Below are 22160 nucleotides of genomic sequence, written 5' to 3'. Positions count from 1 at the left end.
GAATCTTTATTGCAGAGTAGACCGAATCTACGCGCTGCCTCGACAACGCGAGATCCGAGTCACTATAGATTCTTAATTGCAATGCAGACCTTAAATCTACGCGCTGCCTCGGCAAACGCGAGATCCCAGTCACAGAATCTTTATTGCAGAGTAGACCGAATCTACGCGCTGCCTCAACAAACGCGAGATCCGAGTCACTAGATTCTTTATTGCAATGCAGACCTTAAATCTACGCGCTGCCTCGGCAAACGCGAGATCCCAGTCACAGAATCTTTATTGCAGAGTAGACCGAATCTACGCGCTGCCTCAACAAACGCGAGATCCGAGTCACTAGATTCTTTATTGCAATGCAGACCTTAACCCTCTAGGCGCCACGGTCGAGTTTACTCGACAAGACGCGGCACTGAAAAAAAAGGCCGATTTTGTCAAATTGGGTGTCAAATTTCGTTCAACCTCCCCTCCACTGGATGGCAGACATGTCATACTTCATCCCCGAATCAAAAAAACGTCATGTTTCTATACAAAATGTTCGAGTTAGAGCGCATTGAATCAGTGCGATCAAAAGCGGAGCTAGTGTGCGAGTAAGCCATTTTATCAGATCCTCTCCGCAATCGCGGCGACAGTATTGTGGAGGAGACTTTGTCTAATACCACTGGGTATGTTAGACGAGGTCGAAGTATTCATAGGACAGTTACGAGGCAACGTGGAGGCAGGGTGAGGAGTCGCAATGACAATGACAGTAGTCCGAGCTGTGCACACTCGGCGCGCGCGCGAGGCAGATCTGGCCGCGCTGCTCGTATCATGTCACTCGTGATCTGTGCGAGTGAGTGTTTGAACTAAACAGGTCTTGTCTACTTGTGTTTGTATGTCATATGAATAAAATATATTTGCCCCATACATGGAATCAGAGTGCCTACTGTATTTAGTCAATGGAAAATCTCTACAGCAAAAGGCCAATCACTACATGCATTCGGTTTGTTTCTACCATTTATTAGTAATGATTTACACAGTTTGTTTACTACTTACTATATACCTGAGCATTCAGTATTGTGCAATATAGCATACAGAAGGTGATGGACATTTTGGGGGGAAAGAAGTGCTGCATTTTATCATTTAAACGTGACTTTTCATGAAAATTCTATAATCCAAGATTGCCACCACCATATGACGTCATAATATGCAAATTAGATGGGAAAATGTAATCCCTACATACACTTTGGGTCATCCTTAATATTTCTCTAATTTACAGAAAGTCTCTATCTTTTTTCACTTTTAAGATATAGCCTTTTGAAATTAAGATGTCAAAATCGAACGTTTTAGGAAAAAACCTCTGGCGCCTAAAGGGTTAAATCTACGCGCTGCCTCGGCAAACGCGAGATCCCAGTCACAGAATCTAATTGCAAAGTAGACTCGTAATCTACACGCTGCCTCGGCAAACGCGAGATCCGAGCCACTATAGATTCTGTATTGCAATGCAGACCTTAAATCTACGCGCTGCCTCGGCAAACGCGCGATCCCAGTCACAGAATCTTTATTGCAAAAGTAGACCCGTCTACACGCTGCCTCGGCAAACGCGAGATCCGAGCCACTAGATTCTGAATTGCAATGCAGACCTTTAATCTACGCGCTGCCTCGGCAAACGCGAGATCTCAGTCACAGAATCTTTATTGCTGAGTAGACCCGTAATCTACACGCTGCCTCGGCAAACGCGAGATCCGAGCCACTAGATTCCATATTGCAATAATTTAGGACAATTCTTATGGGACAAACAACACCAAATAAGACTGACAGTTTGACATAGAGCGCTTGCTGAAGAACAGAAAGCTGACATCTTATGTGTGCCGGCTGCCTTTATAGCTTCCGCCTATGTGCCGTCACACATCACGTCATGACGTTGCACCAATCAGAGATCGGCTCAGTTTCATTCATACTTCAGAGGCGCTACGCTGAGGGGCGTTCCCCCAAAGTGTCATTCGACGCAGTTGGAGTTCCCTCGAAAGGGAACTACTGTTAGATACCTAAAAAGCACTGTTTATTTGATGGTATCGTTGCTCTATTGTATTTATTTGTACTGTTGCTTGTAGTTTGATTATTTTGTTCTTTCTTTCTTTCTTTTTATTTGACAGTAGTCATTTTTCCCCTGAACATAACACATACCGAACCGCACCAAAACGGTGACCCTAAAATCGAAATGTGAGTAATTTGAACCATCACACCTCTATTGTGTAATGTGTACGCAGTTCAAAAACTCAGTGAGATAATGTGTGCACAATTTTTACTAATTATGAAGTATGATACAAGGGAAATAAGGAAAATAGGATACTAATGAGGACAGCTTGTTACTTTATAATAATTAAAACCAATGATCTTGATGGTAATGCTTGATTCATTTTGGAAGTTATGCAGCCCTCTTACATTTGGTTTTCAATGACAGATTGTGAAGTCATTAAGAATTAATTTGTGCTCTGGGAGAAGGAATTCTCTTCTGTTTTTGAATATTTCTCCTCATTGTTTTCTATCAAAACTGACAGTTCACAAAGGGAATTTGAAAACAATGGAGAATAATCTGGATATTACATTAGATCTTTTACTAAGTATTTAATGTGTTTTCACATAAAAAAAAAAATAGAGGAAGGCAAGACAAAGAAATGGATAATATCCTTACTTGATCCAGCACAGCTTTCCACTGAAGAACGATTGTAGAACATTTTGATCCAAAAATTAACATAATTTCAGTGGGATCACTAATTTAGTTTGAACATTTTCTAGATTTTATGTAGAATTAGCTTTGGAACATGATTTCTCTTATTGTTATGATATGGTTTACATAAGTGTTAGAAATGTGATACATTTTACATAAATAAATTTGTTGTGCTCTAATTTATATGCAACATTTCTAATCTGCTTTATTTGAAGTACCTGTGAATGACACTGAATGAGGAAGGCAATAAATACAGACACATAACAGCCAGAACTGTTCACCTGGACTACCCACATACGCACTTGTCAGCAATGTCATTTTAGTATTATTTATTAATATTTTCAAATATAGATTTTATTTCAGTTTTCATTTTAATTTTAGTTTTTTTGTACACAATTTTGTTGCGCTTATTTGTTGCGCTTTAGTACTACAAAATTTGTCATTTTTAAGTTTTTCATTTAAAAAAATTTTTCAGCTTTTTATTTAAATTATTTATTTAAACAATTTCTAATAGTTTTAGTTTCAACAGCTGTTTCTCAGTCATGTTGTATACGAGTCTAAACCCAAAGGCACTGATGTCCTCTTTTTTTTCCGGACCTACAAAGAGGTTGTGACGTGAATCATACTGGTATGAAGATCTTTCAAGTGATGTTTTCAGAAGAAGAAACTGTCTGACCAGCCTCTTCCTATGTGTTTATTTGTTGTACAGAGTTCATGACAAAATGTGAAAGGAAAAGGAGTTGAATTTTGATCTCATATCTTTTTTTCTACATTGTTTTCTAGAACATTTTTTCTTCTTGTTTTCTGGACAATGCTTGAATTATTGATTTGTAGAGGAAGCTACCAGAGTTCACTGCGGTCTATGCCAATCCCAAACCATAGTCTACCCTGATTCCACTCTCTTCTTCAGACAGGCTTCTTTTTGGCCAAAGGCAAATTACATTTCAGAGTCCAGGATGGGGAAAAAAATTTGGTCAGGAGAGGATAAAGTGCTGACAGGTTTCGCTCTGTTCACTCAACATTTATCCTCAAGAAATCAGCTTTCTGTTGATTGGTTTACTTGCACACTCAGGTCTGGCCCAAGCACTTCGCTACAGAAGGCACGATAGAGAGGCTTTTTAATTTCTGATGGCTCAGAGATGGTGGGTTTCTTGCACGCTTGTCATCTGACTGAAGTATTTGACTTATTAGATGCCGCATTCAATCTGACTGATTCCCTGCCATGCTTCATCCCGCATCCATATGAAACACTTGACAATGTCTTAAAGTTTCAAGTCTTCCAGACTGTCATCCTATAAAAACAAACCTCTGGTTCATGACAGAGGATGATCTGAGCATAGTGTTTTTTATGAGAAAGGCTTTTTTTGTGGCACATCTGCTGTCGTTTGAGCTGCACTGCACTTTCGGTTACCTTTTAGATTCTTCAACTGGTTTGTGGAGCTACTTTCTATGGAAGCTTATTTCCGCCACAGAATTTTTTAAAAAGAAAAAAGGTAATTGAAACTTTTTATCTCACAATTCAGACTTTTTTCTCACAACAACAGGTTTCTAAATCACAATTTTGACTGTATTTCTTCCAATTGCGAGTTTAGAACTCAGAATTGCGATATACTGAATAAAAAATAAAAATAAAATAAAAAGTCAGACTTTTGAGTTATAAACTTGGAATTGCGAGGAAAAAAAGACAGAATTGTGTGCTTATATCTCAGAGTTTTGACTTCAGAATTGTGAGATCATCCCGATTGCATTCATAGTACAAACATTCATACTATATAGAACTTCATTTTTAACTGTCAAAAAAACCCGAATGATATGTGATTTTGGACGAAGCCTGTCTCTTGTTTCGTTCCTGTATGAATCTGCTTTTGAACAGTTCTGTTGAATTAACTGTTCATGTTTACATGCACCCTCATAATGCAATTATAATGGGATTTTGGCAATATTGCATCAACTAATGTGCCACAACGCTCTGCACAGTTTCTGCTCCGTATCTTCATCCAGACGCCGCGAAGAACAAAGGCAAACCGGGCATTGCGATCTTTATCACAGCACCGAAAAATATCCAGTACGTCCATTAAAATGTATTTTGAATTTGATGGGAGATTTAAACAATGGCCAGTAACATGGATGCCTATCTGAGTATCAGAATAATGAAAATTGCATGTAAACTGGAGTAAAGAGTTCTGCTCGTGTCATGTAAACATCTTACTGCGATTAAAGGGATTGTTTTAGCTTACCTCAAGGGCATCCAAGATGTAGGTGTCTTTGTTTCCGCAGTAGTTTCACTTTTGATATTTTTAGGTCAAACCGTTCTTGTCTGTCAGTCATATAATGCAGGTCTATGGTCACTTCCTCAAAGAGCATGCACAGAGAAGTCCAAATTAAACATGATTTAATGACTCGTAAATGTAAGTACACATTGATGGCCTAAGACACGAAACGAGCGGTTTGTCTGAGAAAACGAACAGTATTTATATCGTTTTTACCTCTTGTAACCACAGCCACGTCCAAGTGATCTGAGGGCGCGGGCGCTTCGGTCTGCGCAAGCGCCGGAAGTGATCTCTCTGAAAAATTCAACGTTGTCTGTTGATATATCGAAATTGTCTTCCATTGCGATTTCCTGTATATCTAAATATGTTTAGATCTTCACAGTGAAAGGTAACACTTCCGAAATCTCTGTGTAAACAATGAGTAACGTACACGCGCGAGAGATCACTTCCGGGGCTTTCCGGCGCTTTTCCAGACCGAAGCGCCGGCGCCCTCAGATCACTTGGACGTGGCTGTGTTTACAAGAGGTAAAAACGATATAAATACTGTTCGTTTTCTCACACAAACCGCTCGTTTTCGTGTCTTAGGCCATCAATGTGTACTTACATTTACGAGTAAGCGATTTCAAACCGCATTTTTTGTCTTTGTTTCACTGCAGTTTTAAGGAGAAAATACTCAGCAATGGTGTTGACTTATGAATTTGCACATGGTTTGTCTTAAAGCATATTAAAAACACCACATAGACTTATAAACAACATTAAAAGCATGATTTTCACCACAGGGTGCTTTAAAACTCCCCACCACTAATGCACAGACTGGCAGTCTTTCTGGTACAAACACAGACAAGCGGAGGGAAACAAAGTAAAATTTCCCAGTGCTATTGGACGCATATCAGCCCTTTTGCAACATCGCCCAACCAATCAAATTTGAGGACTGAAATTAACTGTTTGATAATAAACAACAATGCATTTATATGTTAACACTTTGCTAAATATCATCTTTTACAGTATGCTCCACAGAGGAAAGTAGGTTATAGAGGTTTGGAACGACATGAGGGTGAGTAAATGATGACAGAATTTTCATTTTAAGTGAGTGAAAGCTTTACTACCAAACGATTCATTCAAACTAGGGCCACATGAAATCTGTCCAGCTATTTCTCTCTCTTCATGCTACCCGGTCATTAGCATTCAACACAGCAGAGCTGATTGAGATGACCTGCAATAACAATCCGTCCAATCAGTGATTTTGGTGCACTTAGCGTCAAGAGAGGCAGCCTGTCCAAAGAATGATGATTCTGTCATGACATACTCACACATGGCTGCAAAGTATAATGAAGCCCGAGAGAACATTTGTTGTGTCCTTTTCAGGTGAAAAAGGCAATTACCAAGGCACAATTAATTTTAATTTTATAAATGTTCATTATTTTCATTTACGACAACATTCCAGCTAAACGTTTTGTTTTGCCAGCCAACTGAAGGGACAATGTAATTATTCAGATTTGCATGAGGGCTCGACTATTGAGCTGCAACAGAAGTGGATCACTGGACTTGGAATACTTATAAGGGCTTATAAATTGGTGTAGAATACCTGTCTCAAGGCCAGTAAGACTGCAAGATGAATTTTTATGGGGATTCATTAAGGGAAAGAAATGACTCGAAGAGTAAATGCCAGAGCTTTTTCAAACTTTTGCTTGCACAAACACCAAATTTTGCAACGAAAACCATTCACTTATTTAAATGTGGCATTTTTGAAATTAATGTCTTATTTTCATCTGTTATTATTTTTTTGTGACATTTGATCTCCTGTGATCATGCTCCTCATCAGAGCTGTGTAATTCAGTCATGTTATGCTTTGAACCTGTGATGGCAATTTCCTAGCAGTGGAGAGTCAGACAGAAAGTCATTCCCTTGGCTAAAGGGTGTAAAGCACTAATGGAATTCTAAAACCCTTCAATGCAGTGCTGGAGGTTTTTATATCAGCTCGATCGTTGCTATAAAAAAATCTGCCTGCAAAGAAGCTTTCACCTTAAATTCTCTGAATCTTCAATTATTCAGGGCGAAATGTTCCAATTTAAATGTGATCCATCAGCAACTGTATTCTCATTTACCAATAATATTAGGCATTTCTGTGATGGATGTCAAGTCTTTGGTGGGCTGGGGGGCACAGCACTACAACATTAGCCCATTGAGTCCATTGATATGTATGTGGGTGTTTCTTCAAATCTGGCACTTGTTCTAGAGGTCGGTTTGTGTTGAAATATCTATCTTTTTTATGTATAGATTTTATTGTTTTACTCTTGTCCCAAACGTTTAATCTCAAAACATAAAAATTATGAATTATTAAAACGGAAAGTGAAATAATTATAAACAATTTCAATTATTATTTTGTGAATGTCTTACAATACCGATTGCAAAAGTATGCGGTCAGTGAAATCCAGGGGGAAAGAATCAAGCTGCACAGCCATTTGTCAGCATTGATAATAATTCACAATATTTCTGTATCTTTCATCAAATTAATGCAGCCTTGGTGAGCATAAGAGGCTTCTTTCAAAATCATACAGACTGCAGACTTACTGTAGTCTGTCTATTTTTAATATATTGTGACTCTGTTATGGTAGCATACTTTTATTGTGAGTCATTATCCAATTAAAGGGTTAGTTCATCCAAAAATTTAAATTGTCATCATTTACTCACCCTCATGTTGTTCCAAACCTGTATGAGTTTCTTTCTTCTGTTGAACACAAAAGAAGACATTTTAAAGAATGTTGGTAACCAGACAGTTGACGTAGCCATTGACTTCCATAGTATTTTGTCCTACAATGGAAGTCAATGGCTATGGTTACCAACATACGTTAAAATATCTTCTTTTGTGTTCAACAGAAGAAAGAAACTCATACAGGTTTGGAACAACGTGAGGGCTAGTAAGTGATGACATAATTTTCCTCTTTAGGTGAACTAACCCTTTAGTTAATAATTGTTTTAGTATGCATAAAATGTTAGCTAATAAAGTAGCCATAGCAAGACAAATGACAGGTGTGTAATGTTTACATATGTTTAAAATGTTATTTTCCAACACAAAATTCTGTTAGACACAAAAGTTCATTTGTGGTGTACCAGACATTTTTGGTGGAAATTTTCATGAGTTACAGCAAAAAAATCTGAAATCCATGATAGTATGATGAGCATCATATCATCACCTGTCTAAACTTTGGAAGATTTACACAGTGATTGTGGAGTTTGGACCAGTGACCCCTCTCTGCTCTCTCTTTTTTTCTGCTTTTCTGCTTTTAACATCTTCTGGCCTGTTATTTCTTGCCTGTCATATCAGCCTAGAGGATTTTTTTAATGACTACTGGATATTGGTTGGATATTGTCTGTTATCTGGAGGCAAACAAGGAAGCTAATGATGCCATATCTTCAGCATTACCTGTCTCTGGATGTCCAATTAACTCCTTTAGAGTGAGAAGTGAGGGGGTTTCGGCCAGTGCAAACTGCTAGAGTATAAATCAGTCTCTGGTCTCGGTTTAAACCCAGACGGAGTCAAATAGAAACGGCGTCAGATTGCCAGGTGGATCAATGGAGATATTGTTAAGGGAGTTTTGTCTGACAGAACAGCATCTCACTTCTGTGATAAAAGTGAGAAGGGAAAGAACCACCTCAGGGCAGGCTGGGAACAAGTAGTGGATGCAACTGAGGAATATCTGGTAGAATGTGCTTTGCAATTTTAAAGTCTTACAAATTAGAGCAAATCACATGGTAACTGATACTGTAATGACTTTCTGAATGGATGGTTATTGTTATTCTTACCTAAAGGGATAGTTCACCCAAAAATGAAAACCCACCCTCATGTTGTTCTAAACTTGTATTACTTTCTTTTTTTCTGTGAAAAGGAAATATTTTGAAGAAAATGTTTTTGTTTTTTTCCATAGTACAAAACATAGACCCTTTTCACAGACTGTAATGATGCGTTGTCATCGTTATTAACATTGTAAATCTAGCAAATATTTTTTCGATTTTCATTTTTTTTTTATTAAATTGTACATTTATAATGCTATACTTTGTGTTTTAATTGTTGTGGCATTAAAATACAGAAAACTAGTTAACGCTCCTGCTGGAGTGTTTCTAATACAACAGCTGAGGGAGTGACGGAAAATTTGACATTCTTCTCTGATCAATCTCTTGATATTTCTTTTCCTTTTTTGTAATATCATAGAAATACTATCATGGATTATTTATTTTACTAATGAGGCAATTGGTAATGCAAAAAAATCTATATTTTTGTTGTAGTTTCCGTTCAACACTAGAAGTTTACCCGACTATGACAACTTACGCTTCTGAAAACCACAAATAAGTGAAAAGGGCCCATTGACTTTGTCACAAAATGAAAGAAATTCATACAGGTTTGGAACGGCAAAGGGGTGAGTAAATAATGACAGAATTTTCATTTTCATCATACACTATCCCTATAATGATGATGTTTACTTAGTTTACCTAATCACTTTGTCATTTTACTGCTTTTTTCACCTTTTGCTATTAGAAGCAGAACATGAATCTATACATTGAAGAGTTAGGAATTGAATCGAGATTAAAAGTGGGGACAGATCTGAACCTGTGTTTCCCACCGGAGCACATGTGCAACCCACTAGGCCACAGCTCTCTCCGTCTTGAAGGTGGTTTTTGTTGGCATCACCCTGTTATGATGTTATGATGATGTTTTGTGCACATTTAGTCACCAGAGACCGAAAACAGAGCAAGCGTTTCAGTCTGTGCTCTACTAATTCCTCTATATTTCATTGAAAAGCATCCATCAGCATGTGTCTCCCAGTACCTACCGTAACAGATAAGTTCGATAAGGCCCATTTATCAAGCTGTTCTCTATTTAAGGAAAGAGAGAGTGTCGATCAATACCAGGCTCCCACTGGGGTTCATTCTACACAGTGGGTTGGACTGTCAGAGAATCATTATGCAACAGTAATCTCCCCAACATGAGAAAAGAGCCGTCCGTGTCCTCCAGAGAAAAGCCATACAGATGATGAGATGAATTTTCGTTCAGTGCCAGGTTTCAATGTGGGGGCTGCCATTTCTTTCTTTTTTTTTCCAGGAGGAAAGCAATGCTCTCCCAATTTAGGTCGGTCTGATGAGCTGTTCTTCCTGGCTATCTTGTCAGACTTTCCCCCGGGATGGCTGAAATGGCAGACAGGCGTTTCGCAATGGACAGCGGCGTGAACAGCCGCTCTGGCTCTGAAGAGTTGGCCCTTGCACCACTGTGATCCTCTTGACAGGAAAATGAAGCTGTCATTCATAGTCTTGATGTGTAGAGCCAAGATCCCGGCATTTACATTTGGCGGCAAGGCTTTCCTTCTTACATGAAAGAGTGGAAGATAGACGTCACTCTCTTTTACATCACTTAGATAAAATGGTATGAGACATAAGGGGAACCTTAAAGGAGACAGGACTGATAAAGATGGAGGGACGTGTCTTTTGAAGTGACAGAAAGCTGCAAATTCGAAAGAAATGGCGTAATGTGGGTCCCAGGCAAGAAGAACTAGATTCGATGGAAATGAGATTTGTGTCTCACCGATCGATTTTCCTGGGAGGGATTGAAATATTTGTGCCAGGATGCTGTTGTTTGAGGAGGAAGAGAGAGAGAGAGAAAGAGAGAGAGAGAGAGATGTTGGTGCTGTAGTAGAATTTGAAGTTTCATTTATAAATTGGCTCTCAGAGTGCATCAAGCTCATCGGGGAGCCATACACATGCAAATACAGTACGAGTCTAGCAAACAAGACCAATTGTTTTAGTGTTTTCCCTAAACAACAGCTGTTGTTGGTAAGTTTCTTTCTCCTTGGTTTCATTTGTCTCAAAACCGAATTAACCTCCGGCATATTGTTATAGAGGGAGTGATATTGGATATTCACACTGGGGTTTTATCATTTTAATATATTTTTAACTGAATATCAAACCTAGACTTTACACTAGAGGCCTGCAATCCTGCGGGGCTACCGCAGAATCAATGCAACAGAGTGCTGCGTGGGACAAAATTTGATGGGGGAGTGCGGGTGGTAAGAAGCTGTGTGTACGGGTTGCGGGAGAATAAAATGATTTGCAGGACTCCCGCAAAATAGAAATATTGAGAAAAAATTGTTATTCATCTATTGCACAAAAGCAACAGGAACAAAAAGCGATATACAGGTGCAAGCATAGGCGGAGTGTGTGTAAGGCCTGCTGCTGCTTCTGATTGCTTTTAGAGGGAAAAGCTGCCTATAACTTTTGGTCTAGGATCAGTTTTCTCCTTAATATTAGCATATTGGCAAAACAGATTTGGCAAGCGATCCAGTGCATATCTGTGTTTGCGCTCTAGGGAGCCTCAAAGGTTTCTATTTACAATGTGTTTTTGCAGCGTTGGGCAATGTAGCCAATCACAAACACATATGTTGATTTCTTGAATGCAATGGCCAATCACAAGTGTTTAAGTTAGAATCCATTCACCGGTGAGGGATGAGGGATTCATTGCGTAATCAGCATCGTTGTTTATAACAGAACTTTAGATTAACTTTAGATTAGTTTACCTAAAATGAGTGTCAGTTTTTAGTGATTATAAAGGGAGCGCTCTTTGCAGGCTTTCTGCCATGTCAAATGCCAGAATGTTGTTTTGCGGGCGGGAGCAGAACACAACATGAATGTTGTGAGTGGGAGCGGGAGAAAGGTAACATATTTTTGCAGGAGTGGGAATCCCACGGGAGCAGGACTGAAAAATCCGTCCCGCACAGACCTCTACTGTATACCCACACTGTACTGTATATAAGGGACACCAGGGCTATTTGTTACCCTTTACTCCAGTACCATAAAGTCCATAAGGTTACCAAAAATATTAAATTCTTTTATTCAGCAAAGACACATTCAATTGATCAAAAGTGACAGTAAAAACATGTATAATGATAATAAAAGTTATCTTTCAAATAAATACTGTAAACATTCTATTCATCAAAGAATTCTGAAAAAAAAAATCATGGTTTCCACTAAAATATTAGGCAGCTGTTTTCAACAATGATATTCATGAGCACCAAATCAGCATATTAAGATGATTTATGAAGGATCATGTGACACTGAAGGAGTAATTACATTTTAAAATAGATTTTTACAAAACAGTTACTTTAAATTTGGTAACACTTTATTTTAATGTGTCCTTGTTACATTTTACATGTATTTACTGTAATAACTATAAACTAGGCATAATTACATGCAACTAACCCTAAACCAAACCCTAATCCTACCCTAACCCTATAGTAAGTACATGTAGTTAGTTAATATTACTCAGTACTTAAATGTATAATTACACTGTAACAGGGACACATTAAAATAAAGTGTAACCTTAAATGGAAATAATTATTCACAATATTACAATTTTTACTGTATTTTTTTATCAAATAAATGCTGCCTTGGTGAGGATAAGAGACTTATTTAAAAAAAAAAAAGTAAAAAACAAACAAACAAAAAAAACGTACAGATATATAATTTTGTTAAAATGTATGTATAATTGGACTGAAACCTTTATAGTTACTGAGCTGCAGGTTTTGTGACAACTAGCCCTGGTCTACTCTATGCACATATGCAGAATGGATTCTGGTATGTGCCAATCTTGTTTACACCTGTTTAACGATCACTGGGTTTGGGTTACAAATGGATGATCAACTTGGTTTCAGAACCCAGCAGGAGTACAAAAAGAGCTCCATCTCCCTGTTAAATTAGTCTGGCCCGGCGGCTGTGTTTCCAGCCAAGAGTGAATGGAGTGATTGATTGAGGCTGGTGTGAGCTGAGGTGAGGGAAAACAGGAAGCAGTCCATGCAGATAACATTGGTGGAGCAAACTCTTGGCCCTAGAGTTTAATGAGGCGTAGACTTCATACTGGGAATCACCACAGACCGCCTGAAGGCCAGGTGAGGCGTGCACACATGTGTCTTTTGGCCATGTTTCTTGTGCACCTGCATCCATCCCAGCATTGCTGGATCAACGGCGTTCACAAGTACCAGCTGTACGGCGTGTGTCAGAGACCACTCACCATCTGTCAGAATGTCTGTCCATCACCACAATGATCATTTTTGCTGTTGTTTGTTTATTTTCTTCTGCTTGGCATCTCTTCAGTCACTCAGGGTTGTTGGCTTCCTGCCTGCAACTGCCATGTGTGGGTCTCTCCTGTATCTGTCAGCCCTGTCGGCGGAAATGTGCAGGTCTTTATTCCAGGCTCCTTAGTGGAATAGCAGGAGTCATTGCTACTAATTAAGTGTGGTGGAGATGAAATTCCTGAAGCTGATGGGCTGTCTGGTCGAGCTGTTACTCCATTTTATTGTTAGCTAATTTCGGGATTGTTTCCTTCTGTGGAGACCTAGGGTACATCAATGTCATAAATTTATGCCACACTGAACAGTTAATTTATAAGCACATTCTCTCTTTTGACGGAAGGCTGGAGATGTAGTCACGCATCAAGCATTTGCATGGAGCTCTAACACATAGTACATTTTACACGTATTTCCCCTGGAGCCGCCTTGCGGAATAGAGCTTGTTTTAAGTAATTCGACTCTTGCATATATAACGACAGCAGCCAGCAGTGTGTCATCTGCTGAAATAGGGTTTTTCAACTCTAAATGATTGTGAAGCTCCAATGATTTTTAAACAGTGCTAGCATCCATCTGTGATTCATCTCTACAGGTTAATGAAGTAAATTAGCAAACTATTGTTTCGCCATGAAAGACAGTGTGTGCTTGTGTGATTTTGTGTGTGTGCATACTTGTCTGTGCTGTAGTCACAAGCTTGTGTGTATGTTTGCCTCCAGTGCACTTGCCAGCTCTACACTGTGTATGGATTGCCTCTGCTTCCTTCTCGGCATGCAGATGTGGGCATTTGCACGCACATCAGCGCTTGAGAATGGCAGTCCGGCAGCCCCTAGAGCACTGTGTGCGCTCCCAAAGAGCCAAGTGTTAATCCTTTTGAGCGTGTTGTGTCTTTACACACAGAGGGAATTAGTACTCGTATCTGTGGGTAGACCGTGAAGTACTCTTGAAATCTCAAGCACTGTAATTACCATTGTCTGCATGTTATAAGCAGCCATCAAACAGCTGTTCAGTCATGTGGTAGATTCTGTAGCCGTGGTTGTGTTCAAACAGTATAGCATGGCACTAGCTACTGTAAAAAAAACAACTAAAAAAACCTTTAATTCTGGAGTTTTTAAATTCGTTTGGATAAATGCATCTTTCGAATGAATAAATGTATATGTAATGTAAATGTAGTAGATTTGGAACAAGGAAAGATGCATTTTTAGTGTATGCATGGTTTCTGTAAATGGCAGCTTTTTAAGAACAAAATAGATTTATTTAAACAAGAATGTCCTTGACTCAAAAGGCTTACTTGACCTTTACATCCTTTTTCCTGAACTTTGAAAATCATTTGTAGTTAAACTGAATTTATTCTGTGCTGGTTGTGCTGGATCTAAAAACGTTCAAAGTATTGCTTCTATTATTATTTATTTATTAACAGTATTGTTTAAGAATCATCCATGGACAACAAAGATTTCTTGGAGTTCATTTACATTTGTTATATATTGTACAGTAACTGGCTATTTTATTTCATTTTTTAAGTTCCTTTAAGAAGACTAAAATAATTTTATGGCACAGTTTATCTGACATATCGATTAGTAAAAAAATAAAAATAAAAGGGCTGTCAAATGTGTAACTGGATGGATGGAACCAAGATGGTTTGTGTCTGGCCTCCCATAGAAATCATGTGATTTTAATGTCTTCTCATTAACATAATAATTCACCTAATATTTCATAGTTGATTTGTTGAAATTAATAAATGATTAATTTAAATGGTGCACTATGGATGGATGGATCTTATGGGTGGGTGGATGGATGGATGGATCTTATGGGTGGGTGGATGGATGGATGGATGGATCTTATGGGTGGATGGATGGATGGATCTTATGGGTGGATGGATGGATGGATGGATCTTATGGGTGGGTGGGTGGATGGATGGATGGATCTTATGGGTGTGTTGATGGATGGATGGATCTTATGGGTGGATGGATGGATGGATCGTATGGGTGGATGGATGGATGGATCTTATGGGTGGGTGGATGGATGGATGGATCTTATGGGTGTGTTGATGGATGGATGGATCTTATGGGTGGATGGATGGATCTGATGGAAGGATGGATGGATGGATGGATGGATGGATGGATCTTATGGGTGTGTTGATGGATGGATGGATGGATGGATCTTATGGGTGTGTTGATGGATGGATGGATGAATGGATGGATCTTATGGTTGGAAGGATAGATAGATGAATTGATGGCTGGATGGAACCAAGATGGTTTGTCACTGGCCTGCCTTTAGAAGTCCTGTAATGGTCTTCTCATCAACATAATATTTCATAGTTGATTTGTTAAACTTTCCATTTCCTTTGTGTTTGCAGATGGAACGCCTTACACGTGGTGGGTCGGCCGCGGTAACGAGAAGCACTTTTACTGGGGCGGCTCTGCTCCTGGCATTCAGAAATGTGCATGTGGCATTGAGCGCAACTGCACCGACTCCAGATACTACTGCAACTGTGATGCCGACCAGAAACAGTGGTAAGTCGCCACATTATTTGAGTTGCAATATGCTGTTTCCATAGCGATCGCCAAATCCGGCAGCTAATTATGAGCTTTAGTTTAAGCTGCTATTTGCGAGTTACTGACCTTCTTAGCTCACCTATCAAACTTATGAGAGGCAAGCAAGTCATGTTCCCATCTGTCTTATTGTCTCTCTGTATTCATTAAATAGTGGCGTCTGCTGGAGGACACGGTGTTCTCGAGTCTCGACCTCAGCGCTTGTGCAAATGGCAAACAGATTGCGTTGATAAAGAAGTTTGAGTAGGGCCGAACCCTGATATTTCCATCAACAAAAGCTGGCTGGTGTGTTTGGTGGCTTTATTACAAAAGAGAGCTGTGGGCGATATTACAGAGGAGGGGAACAAGGTCATTCGTCAGGCGCCCTCATAGAATTGTCTTTAATGCATGTGGGTATGTATTGCTTTGAGACACATTCATTTACATCTTTTCTAATGGGTCTTTTTATGTTAGCTGTTAATGTCAGTCAGCTGTTAAAGAACAGAGAGAGAAACAACCCACCTTAACACAATAAACTCTTAGATGTGCAAAGTGAATAAGAGGGAAAGGCAGTTAGTATTACCATTTCCATAGCGCTTAGATGTGGGCAGTGGGCACAGTTGTTTTCTGAGCCAATCACTTAGTGTAACTGAACACTGTGGATCTGCAGCAAAATTACATCATGACAAAACTGATTGACTGACTCACCACGAGAGACTAAAGTTTGGGACTTAAAGAGAGTGTTGTTATTGTTAACTATCACTTAAACTATTAAAAACAAAAGTTTTTCAGTTATTTGTGCAAAGCTAAAATAAAAATAAAAAATATTAGATGAAAACTTAACCTTATAAAACCTTAAATGAAAATTTGAATTGTTGCCTTGGCAAATAACTCAAATAAGTTTAAGCTGAAGTACTAAAATTACTAAAACAAAAACTGAAATAAAAAAAAATAGATTAAAGCTATATGGAAATGTTAAATAAGTCATTAAAATTCCAAAAGCGCATACAATTATTAAAACTTAAAATGAAAACTGAAAATATATTTTTAAAAAAGCTAAAGAAATTAATGAAAAGTTTTAAGAGCGCTGCCAAACAAAATTGGCCACTGGTGAAACATTTATAGTGGTTAAACAAATTCAGTTTTTTTTTTTTTTAAAGTCAGTCACAGTAAAGATTCCATTTATATGAATGCATTAGAGAGAAAGCGATTGCGTGTGAATTAATTTTACCTGGCAGCGTTTTTTTTTATAATAGTGCATCTGTGTTTTAGCTACTAAAAAATATATGCTAGAACTATTCAGTTTCTAAACTATTTTATTGATAAACCACAGAACAGATTTGACAATACATTTCTGCTAGTGCTGTCAGTTAAACGCGTTATTAACGGCGTAAAAAAATGTATCGGGCGATTAACGGCCTTTTTGGCCTAGCAAACCTTTGTAGTTTTTTTCACATGCTTTTGCAACAGGACGCGGTATGCGCGTCCCATTCATGAAACCCATTCATTTCGATGGCTTGCGCCGCGTGAGGACGTTTTGTTGCTTCGTCGACCAAAGCGCAAGCGGATCTAGCTAGACCGGAAACAAAACAACAGGCACGCTGCGGCACACACTTGTTTGGGCTTGCGAGCCGGCCAAATAGTAGGTTAACGTTACGTTTTTAGTGGATGACGAGCGCGAGACGCCGAAATGGATGCCAATAAGATACTGAATGGAAAGTTTACTTTTAAAAAGTTGCCAAATGGTTCCATTGATAAGACCAAAGTGATCTGCGTGTTTTGTCGTTGTGAACTGAGCTATCATCGCAGCACGTCCAGTCTGAAACACCACTTGATGGCTAAGCACACACAGAGGCGGTCTTAACATAGAGGCATAGGTAGGCGGCTGCTTGGGGCCCCCTACCAGCAGTCGTAGTAGGGGGGCCCCCAACCAACCTCAAAAAAAAAAAATAGAAAAGAAAAGAAAAAGCCCCTTATCATCATGAACGCTTCAAAAGCATAGTAAATGTTATTAAAATTCTTAAGAAATACGTTGAAATGTTGAAGTAGTAGTTAAAATGTCCAGTTCATGGTTATCTGTCCCTACACATAACACCCCCTACTTTCACAATAAAATGGACTAGTCCGTAACGGTGCGCGGCGCGAAACCGCGAAAGATAAACATGACAGGGGGACTGGGAAGTACACAACGAACCAAGACGAGTCTAAACTCTAAACGTGAAAATGAAACGAAGCGGCTCAAAAATGACAAACCTTTTTACGCCTACTGTTGGGGACACATGCCGCTACAGCAGCAGCTGTGAAGTGACGCTAGTTAACGCTAGAAAATGTACATTTTTTGGCTTTCAATTACACTGTAATGTTGGATGGCTGGCTATAATTAATGTTTAAAATTAGGGGGAAAAAATCATTTTTATCCAGTCATCAATAGCTGTATCAGTGACACCGACCTTCATTCATAAAAAGATGCCATTAAACAAGTATTTAAAATATACTGTCGTTATGTTTTCTCTACATTCATTTGTAGATTAACTGTGAAATTATTACATTATAAAATATATAAACTAATACAAACCTATAAAAATGTTTGTTTGTAGAATGTTTGAAATGTTAATCTCATGTGCAATGCCAATTGCAACCTCACTCACTCATACAAAGTCAATTATTCATCTTGGCAATATTTGCGAAGTATATGGCTGTTTGTGGGGGTTTGATTTGATCTTAAAATTTTGGCAAAGACAGGTGTTATCTGAAACCTTATTCTCTGTTGGGGAAGGTTTTTTTCTCCTTTCCAACCTTTACTTCCCCGTAGATTAGCTTTTCCTACCATTTCGGTAAAAAAAAAATGTCCTTCTCATAAAGATGGGATGGGGGGGGGCCCATATACGTACCTTCGCTTTGGGCCCCCAATTTGCTAAATCCGCCACTGAGCACACACACACAGCTGATGCGAATTCTCCGCCCCCTCGTCAATATCAGGACCTCGTCAGTATTTCTTTCACACTTTTATTGATGGACAGTGTTACATTGTGTGAGAGATTATTTGCTCCAAGTGAGAATGTTAGTGTGAAATTGAACACAGTATATGTTGTTTTCAATAAAAAAAACCTTTGCACGAAGCAAGCCAATCCACTTTTCCATGTTGATATGCATTTAAATGAGAAAAAAATAATGGGACAAAAATAAATCAAGAGACATTTAGAATAGATAAAAATGTGCGATTAATCGCGAGTTAACTATGACATTAATGCGATTAATCGCGATTAAATATTTTAATCGTTTGACAGCACTAATTTCTGCGCTTCTGAATGTTTCTGTATGCGCGCAATCATAGACTGTAAAAAAAGATGGACGACACCCCTTCGCTCTTTTCCATTGGAGAGAACTGAAGCCGCCAGTGTCCCAATGTGGCGCTGACATATTGGAACTTGAGTCTGCGCAGTAGCGTTTTCGGGACCAGTCATGCGCAGTCGTGAGCAGGAAGTAAAGCCGCGAAATCAAGGCCCTGCCCCCACTCTCGCTGAATCAATCGTAAGCACACGCCCCTGCACTTTTCTTAAGTGGCCTTGTCTGCTCTGTTCCTCTCCAATGATGTCTGCTGATTGCAGTACCTCGTTAAAATAAGGTAAATACAACTACTAACCACATAGTCAACATTATGAAAAAAGTCCGTTAGTACTTCAGTGACTACTTCGCACAGAGAAGCTGTCAATCACAGCTGTCAATCATGATGTCACAGCACCGTTTTTATAGCATCAAATAACTAACTAAAAACGAACTTATTTTAAAAACAAACACTTGAAATTCCATCAACGTGATACTACAGTAAATTACAGAAACTATCTTTAGAAAAAAGATATGTGAAGTGTAATTTAATTATTTAGTTGGTCTCACGTCCCGTTGAATAACATGGGGAGGCGGGGCTTATGACCTATACTAGGACCGGTCACCGGGGGGCGATCGAGACGTTTTGGCTTCACTTTTGAGGGCTTGTGTGGCACGCTTGCGCGCAATCTGCTCATGATGCGCAAGCTTCTGTATGTGTGTGCGGTTCAATGCAGCAGCGCATTCGTTTAGAACGACGAGTAACTGACGTGTACAATAAGCTGTTTAAAATGTGCATTCACCCAATCAATTTTGAGCATCTATGGTATAATCAAACATATATTGTGGAGTGCTCTCAGAGTATGCATTTATTTGTCATTTGAACTGTTTGGACACGGAGCTTTAAAGTGGACTTCAAGATTTTTTATCCTGTTGCGCCCTCTATAGGCCATGATCATTGACTAGTCGACGTCAAGCTTAAAGCATCATGGCAGAGCATTAAAGTCGACTAGTCTGTGCAACCCCTACTAAACTATAATGAAATATTAGCATTATATATGTAAAATTTTATATAATCAGAACACATGTTTTTGCCCACTCTGTGTGTACAGTAGTTACCACCATGGGTTAACTAGATCATGCTAACCAGATAATCCATAGCCCCTTAGTGCTCATAACTATACTGAATCATTCATGACTAAAATAGTTCAGTGTAATAAAAAATGTTTTGTTTTCACCAATATTTGTTTGTGGTCTAACCTAGACATTGATGCATATTAGAGTACTGCACCATTAGTTTAGCAACATGTTAACATAATGTCCTAAGGGTGTGTTAATCTCCATTGTTAAAAGCGCTATATAAATGAAGATGACTTGACTTGACTTGACTTGACTTGTTAACACTTGGCAGGTTTGTCAACTCTGGTGTGATTGCTCTGTAAGTGTGGTTCATTTGAACTGTGAACACTGCCATCCGAACCTAATTAATTGTTGCGGTTCACATGAAATATGAATGCAACATGGACCAAAGACATCTAAATGAACCAAAAACCGGACGTGATGTCATGAGATGCGACCCTAAAAATGACCAAAAAAGGCCAAAAAATCTCAAGCATATCTGTTTTTTCCTATCATAGCTACGTTCCCAATTACAGTTTGATACAGGCATTGAAAACGCTGTCTCCTTGCAGCAGATCTTCGTTTGTGTGCAATGGAGGAATTCCTTACACTGGTTTTTACTCCTTTACACATTGTATAAGCTCTTTGCGAGTTCTTAGATACCAATTATACACTCACCGGCCACTTTATTAGGTACACCTGTCCAACTGCTCGTTAACACTTAATTTCTAAGCAGCCAATCACATGGCGGCAACTCAGTGCATTTAGGCATGTAGACATGGTCAAGACAATCTCCTGCAGTTCAAACTGAGCATCAGTATGGGGAAGAAAGGTGATTTGAGTGACTTTGAACGTGGCATGATTGTTGGTGCCAGAAGGGCTGGTCTGAGTATTTCAGAAACTGCTAATCTACTGGGATTTTCACGCACAACCATCTCTAGGGTTTACAGAGAATGGTCCGAAAAAGAAAAAACATCCAGTGAGCGGCAGTCCTGTGGGCGGAAATGCCTTGTTGATGCCAGAGGTCAGAGGAGAATGGCCAGACTGGTTCGAGCTGATAGAAGAGCAACAGTGACTGAAATAACCACTCGTTACAACCGAGGTATGCAGCAAAGCATTTGTGAAGCCACAACACGCACAACCTTGAGGCGGATGGGCTACAACAGCAGAAGACTCCACCGGGTACCACTCATCTCCACTACAAATAGGAAAAAGAGGCTACAATTTGCAAGAGCTCACCAAAATTGAACAGTTGAAGACTGGAAAAATGTTGCCTGGTCTGATGAGTCTCGATTTCTGTTGAGACATTCAGATGTTAGAGTCAGAATTTGGCGTAAACAGAATGAGAACATGGAACCATCATGCCTTGTTACCACTGTGCAGGCTGGTGGTGGTGGTGTAATGGTGTGGGGGATGTTTTCCTGGCACACTTTAGGCCCCTTAGTGCCAATTGGGCATCGTTTAAATGCCACGGCCTACCTGAGCATTGTTTCTGACCATGTCCATCCCTTTATGGCCACCATGTACCCATCCTCTGATGGCTACTTCCACCATGTCACAAAGCTCTAATCATTTCAAATTGGTTTCTTGAACATGACAATGAGTTTACTGTACTAAAATGGCCTCCACAGTCACCAGATCTCAACCCAATAGAGCATCTTTGGGATGTGGTGGAACGGGAGATTCGCATCATGGATGTGCAGCCGACAAATCTGCGGCAACTGTGTGATGCCATCATGTCAATATGGACCAAACTCCCTGAGGAATGCTTCCAGCACCTTGTTGAATCTATGCCACGAAGAATTGAGGCAGTTCTGAAGGCAAAAGGGGGTCCAACCCGTTACTAGCATGGGGTACCTAATAAAGTGGCCGGTGAGTGTATGTACGCACATAAAATTAGCGCATTTAGCCCAGCATGAAACATCGCTTTGGATGTTCGGTAAGTTCCGTTGCAAAATATGTCATAAAAGCTTTTTGTATTCTGTATAATCGCTCAATCGTCCGTGACAGTTAGGTTGCAGCTTTAGGGAGATGGTCCTCACTGCAGAACATGAAATCCACGGGGAGTGGTCGGATCCAGATCCAACTCCTCCCACCTTACATATACCTA

General features: G+C 39.4%; 1 protein-coding gene across 1 annotated transcript in view; it reads left to right on the top strand.

Annotated features, from left to right (window-relative positions):
* cntnap2a (contactin associated protein 2a) overlaps nucleotides 1–22160 on the top strand; it is a gene marked incomplete at its 3' end in the record, with an annotated part of 380680 nt that overhangs the window by 309858 nt on the left and 48662 nt on the right. Inside the window, exon 14 of the mRNA XM_056248806.1 lies at nucleotides 15433–15589. Within this exon, the coding sequence (XP_056104781.1) occupies nucleotides 15433–15589 (157 nt within the window). The remainder of the gene's footprint in view (nucleotides 1–15432; nucleotides 15590–22160) is intronic.

This window comes from Rhinichthys klamathensis, unplaced genomic scaffold, assembly GCF_029890125.1.
Source record: "Rhinichthys klamathensis goyatoka isolate OS25496 unplaced genomic scaffold, OSU_Roscu_1.1 h1tg000059l_1, whole genome shotgun sequence".
Classification (NCBI taxonomy): Eukaryota; Metazoa; Chordata; class Actinopteri; order Cypriniformes; family Leuciscidae; genus Rhinichthys; species Rhinichthys klamathensis.
Note: the sequence above shows the minus strand (reverse complement) of the source record. Positions and strands in the feature narration are given on the sequence as shown.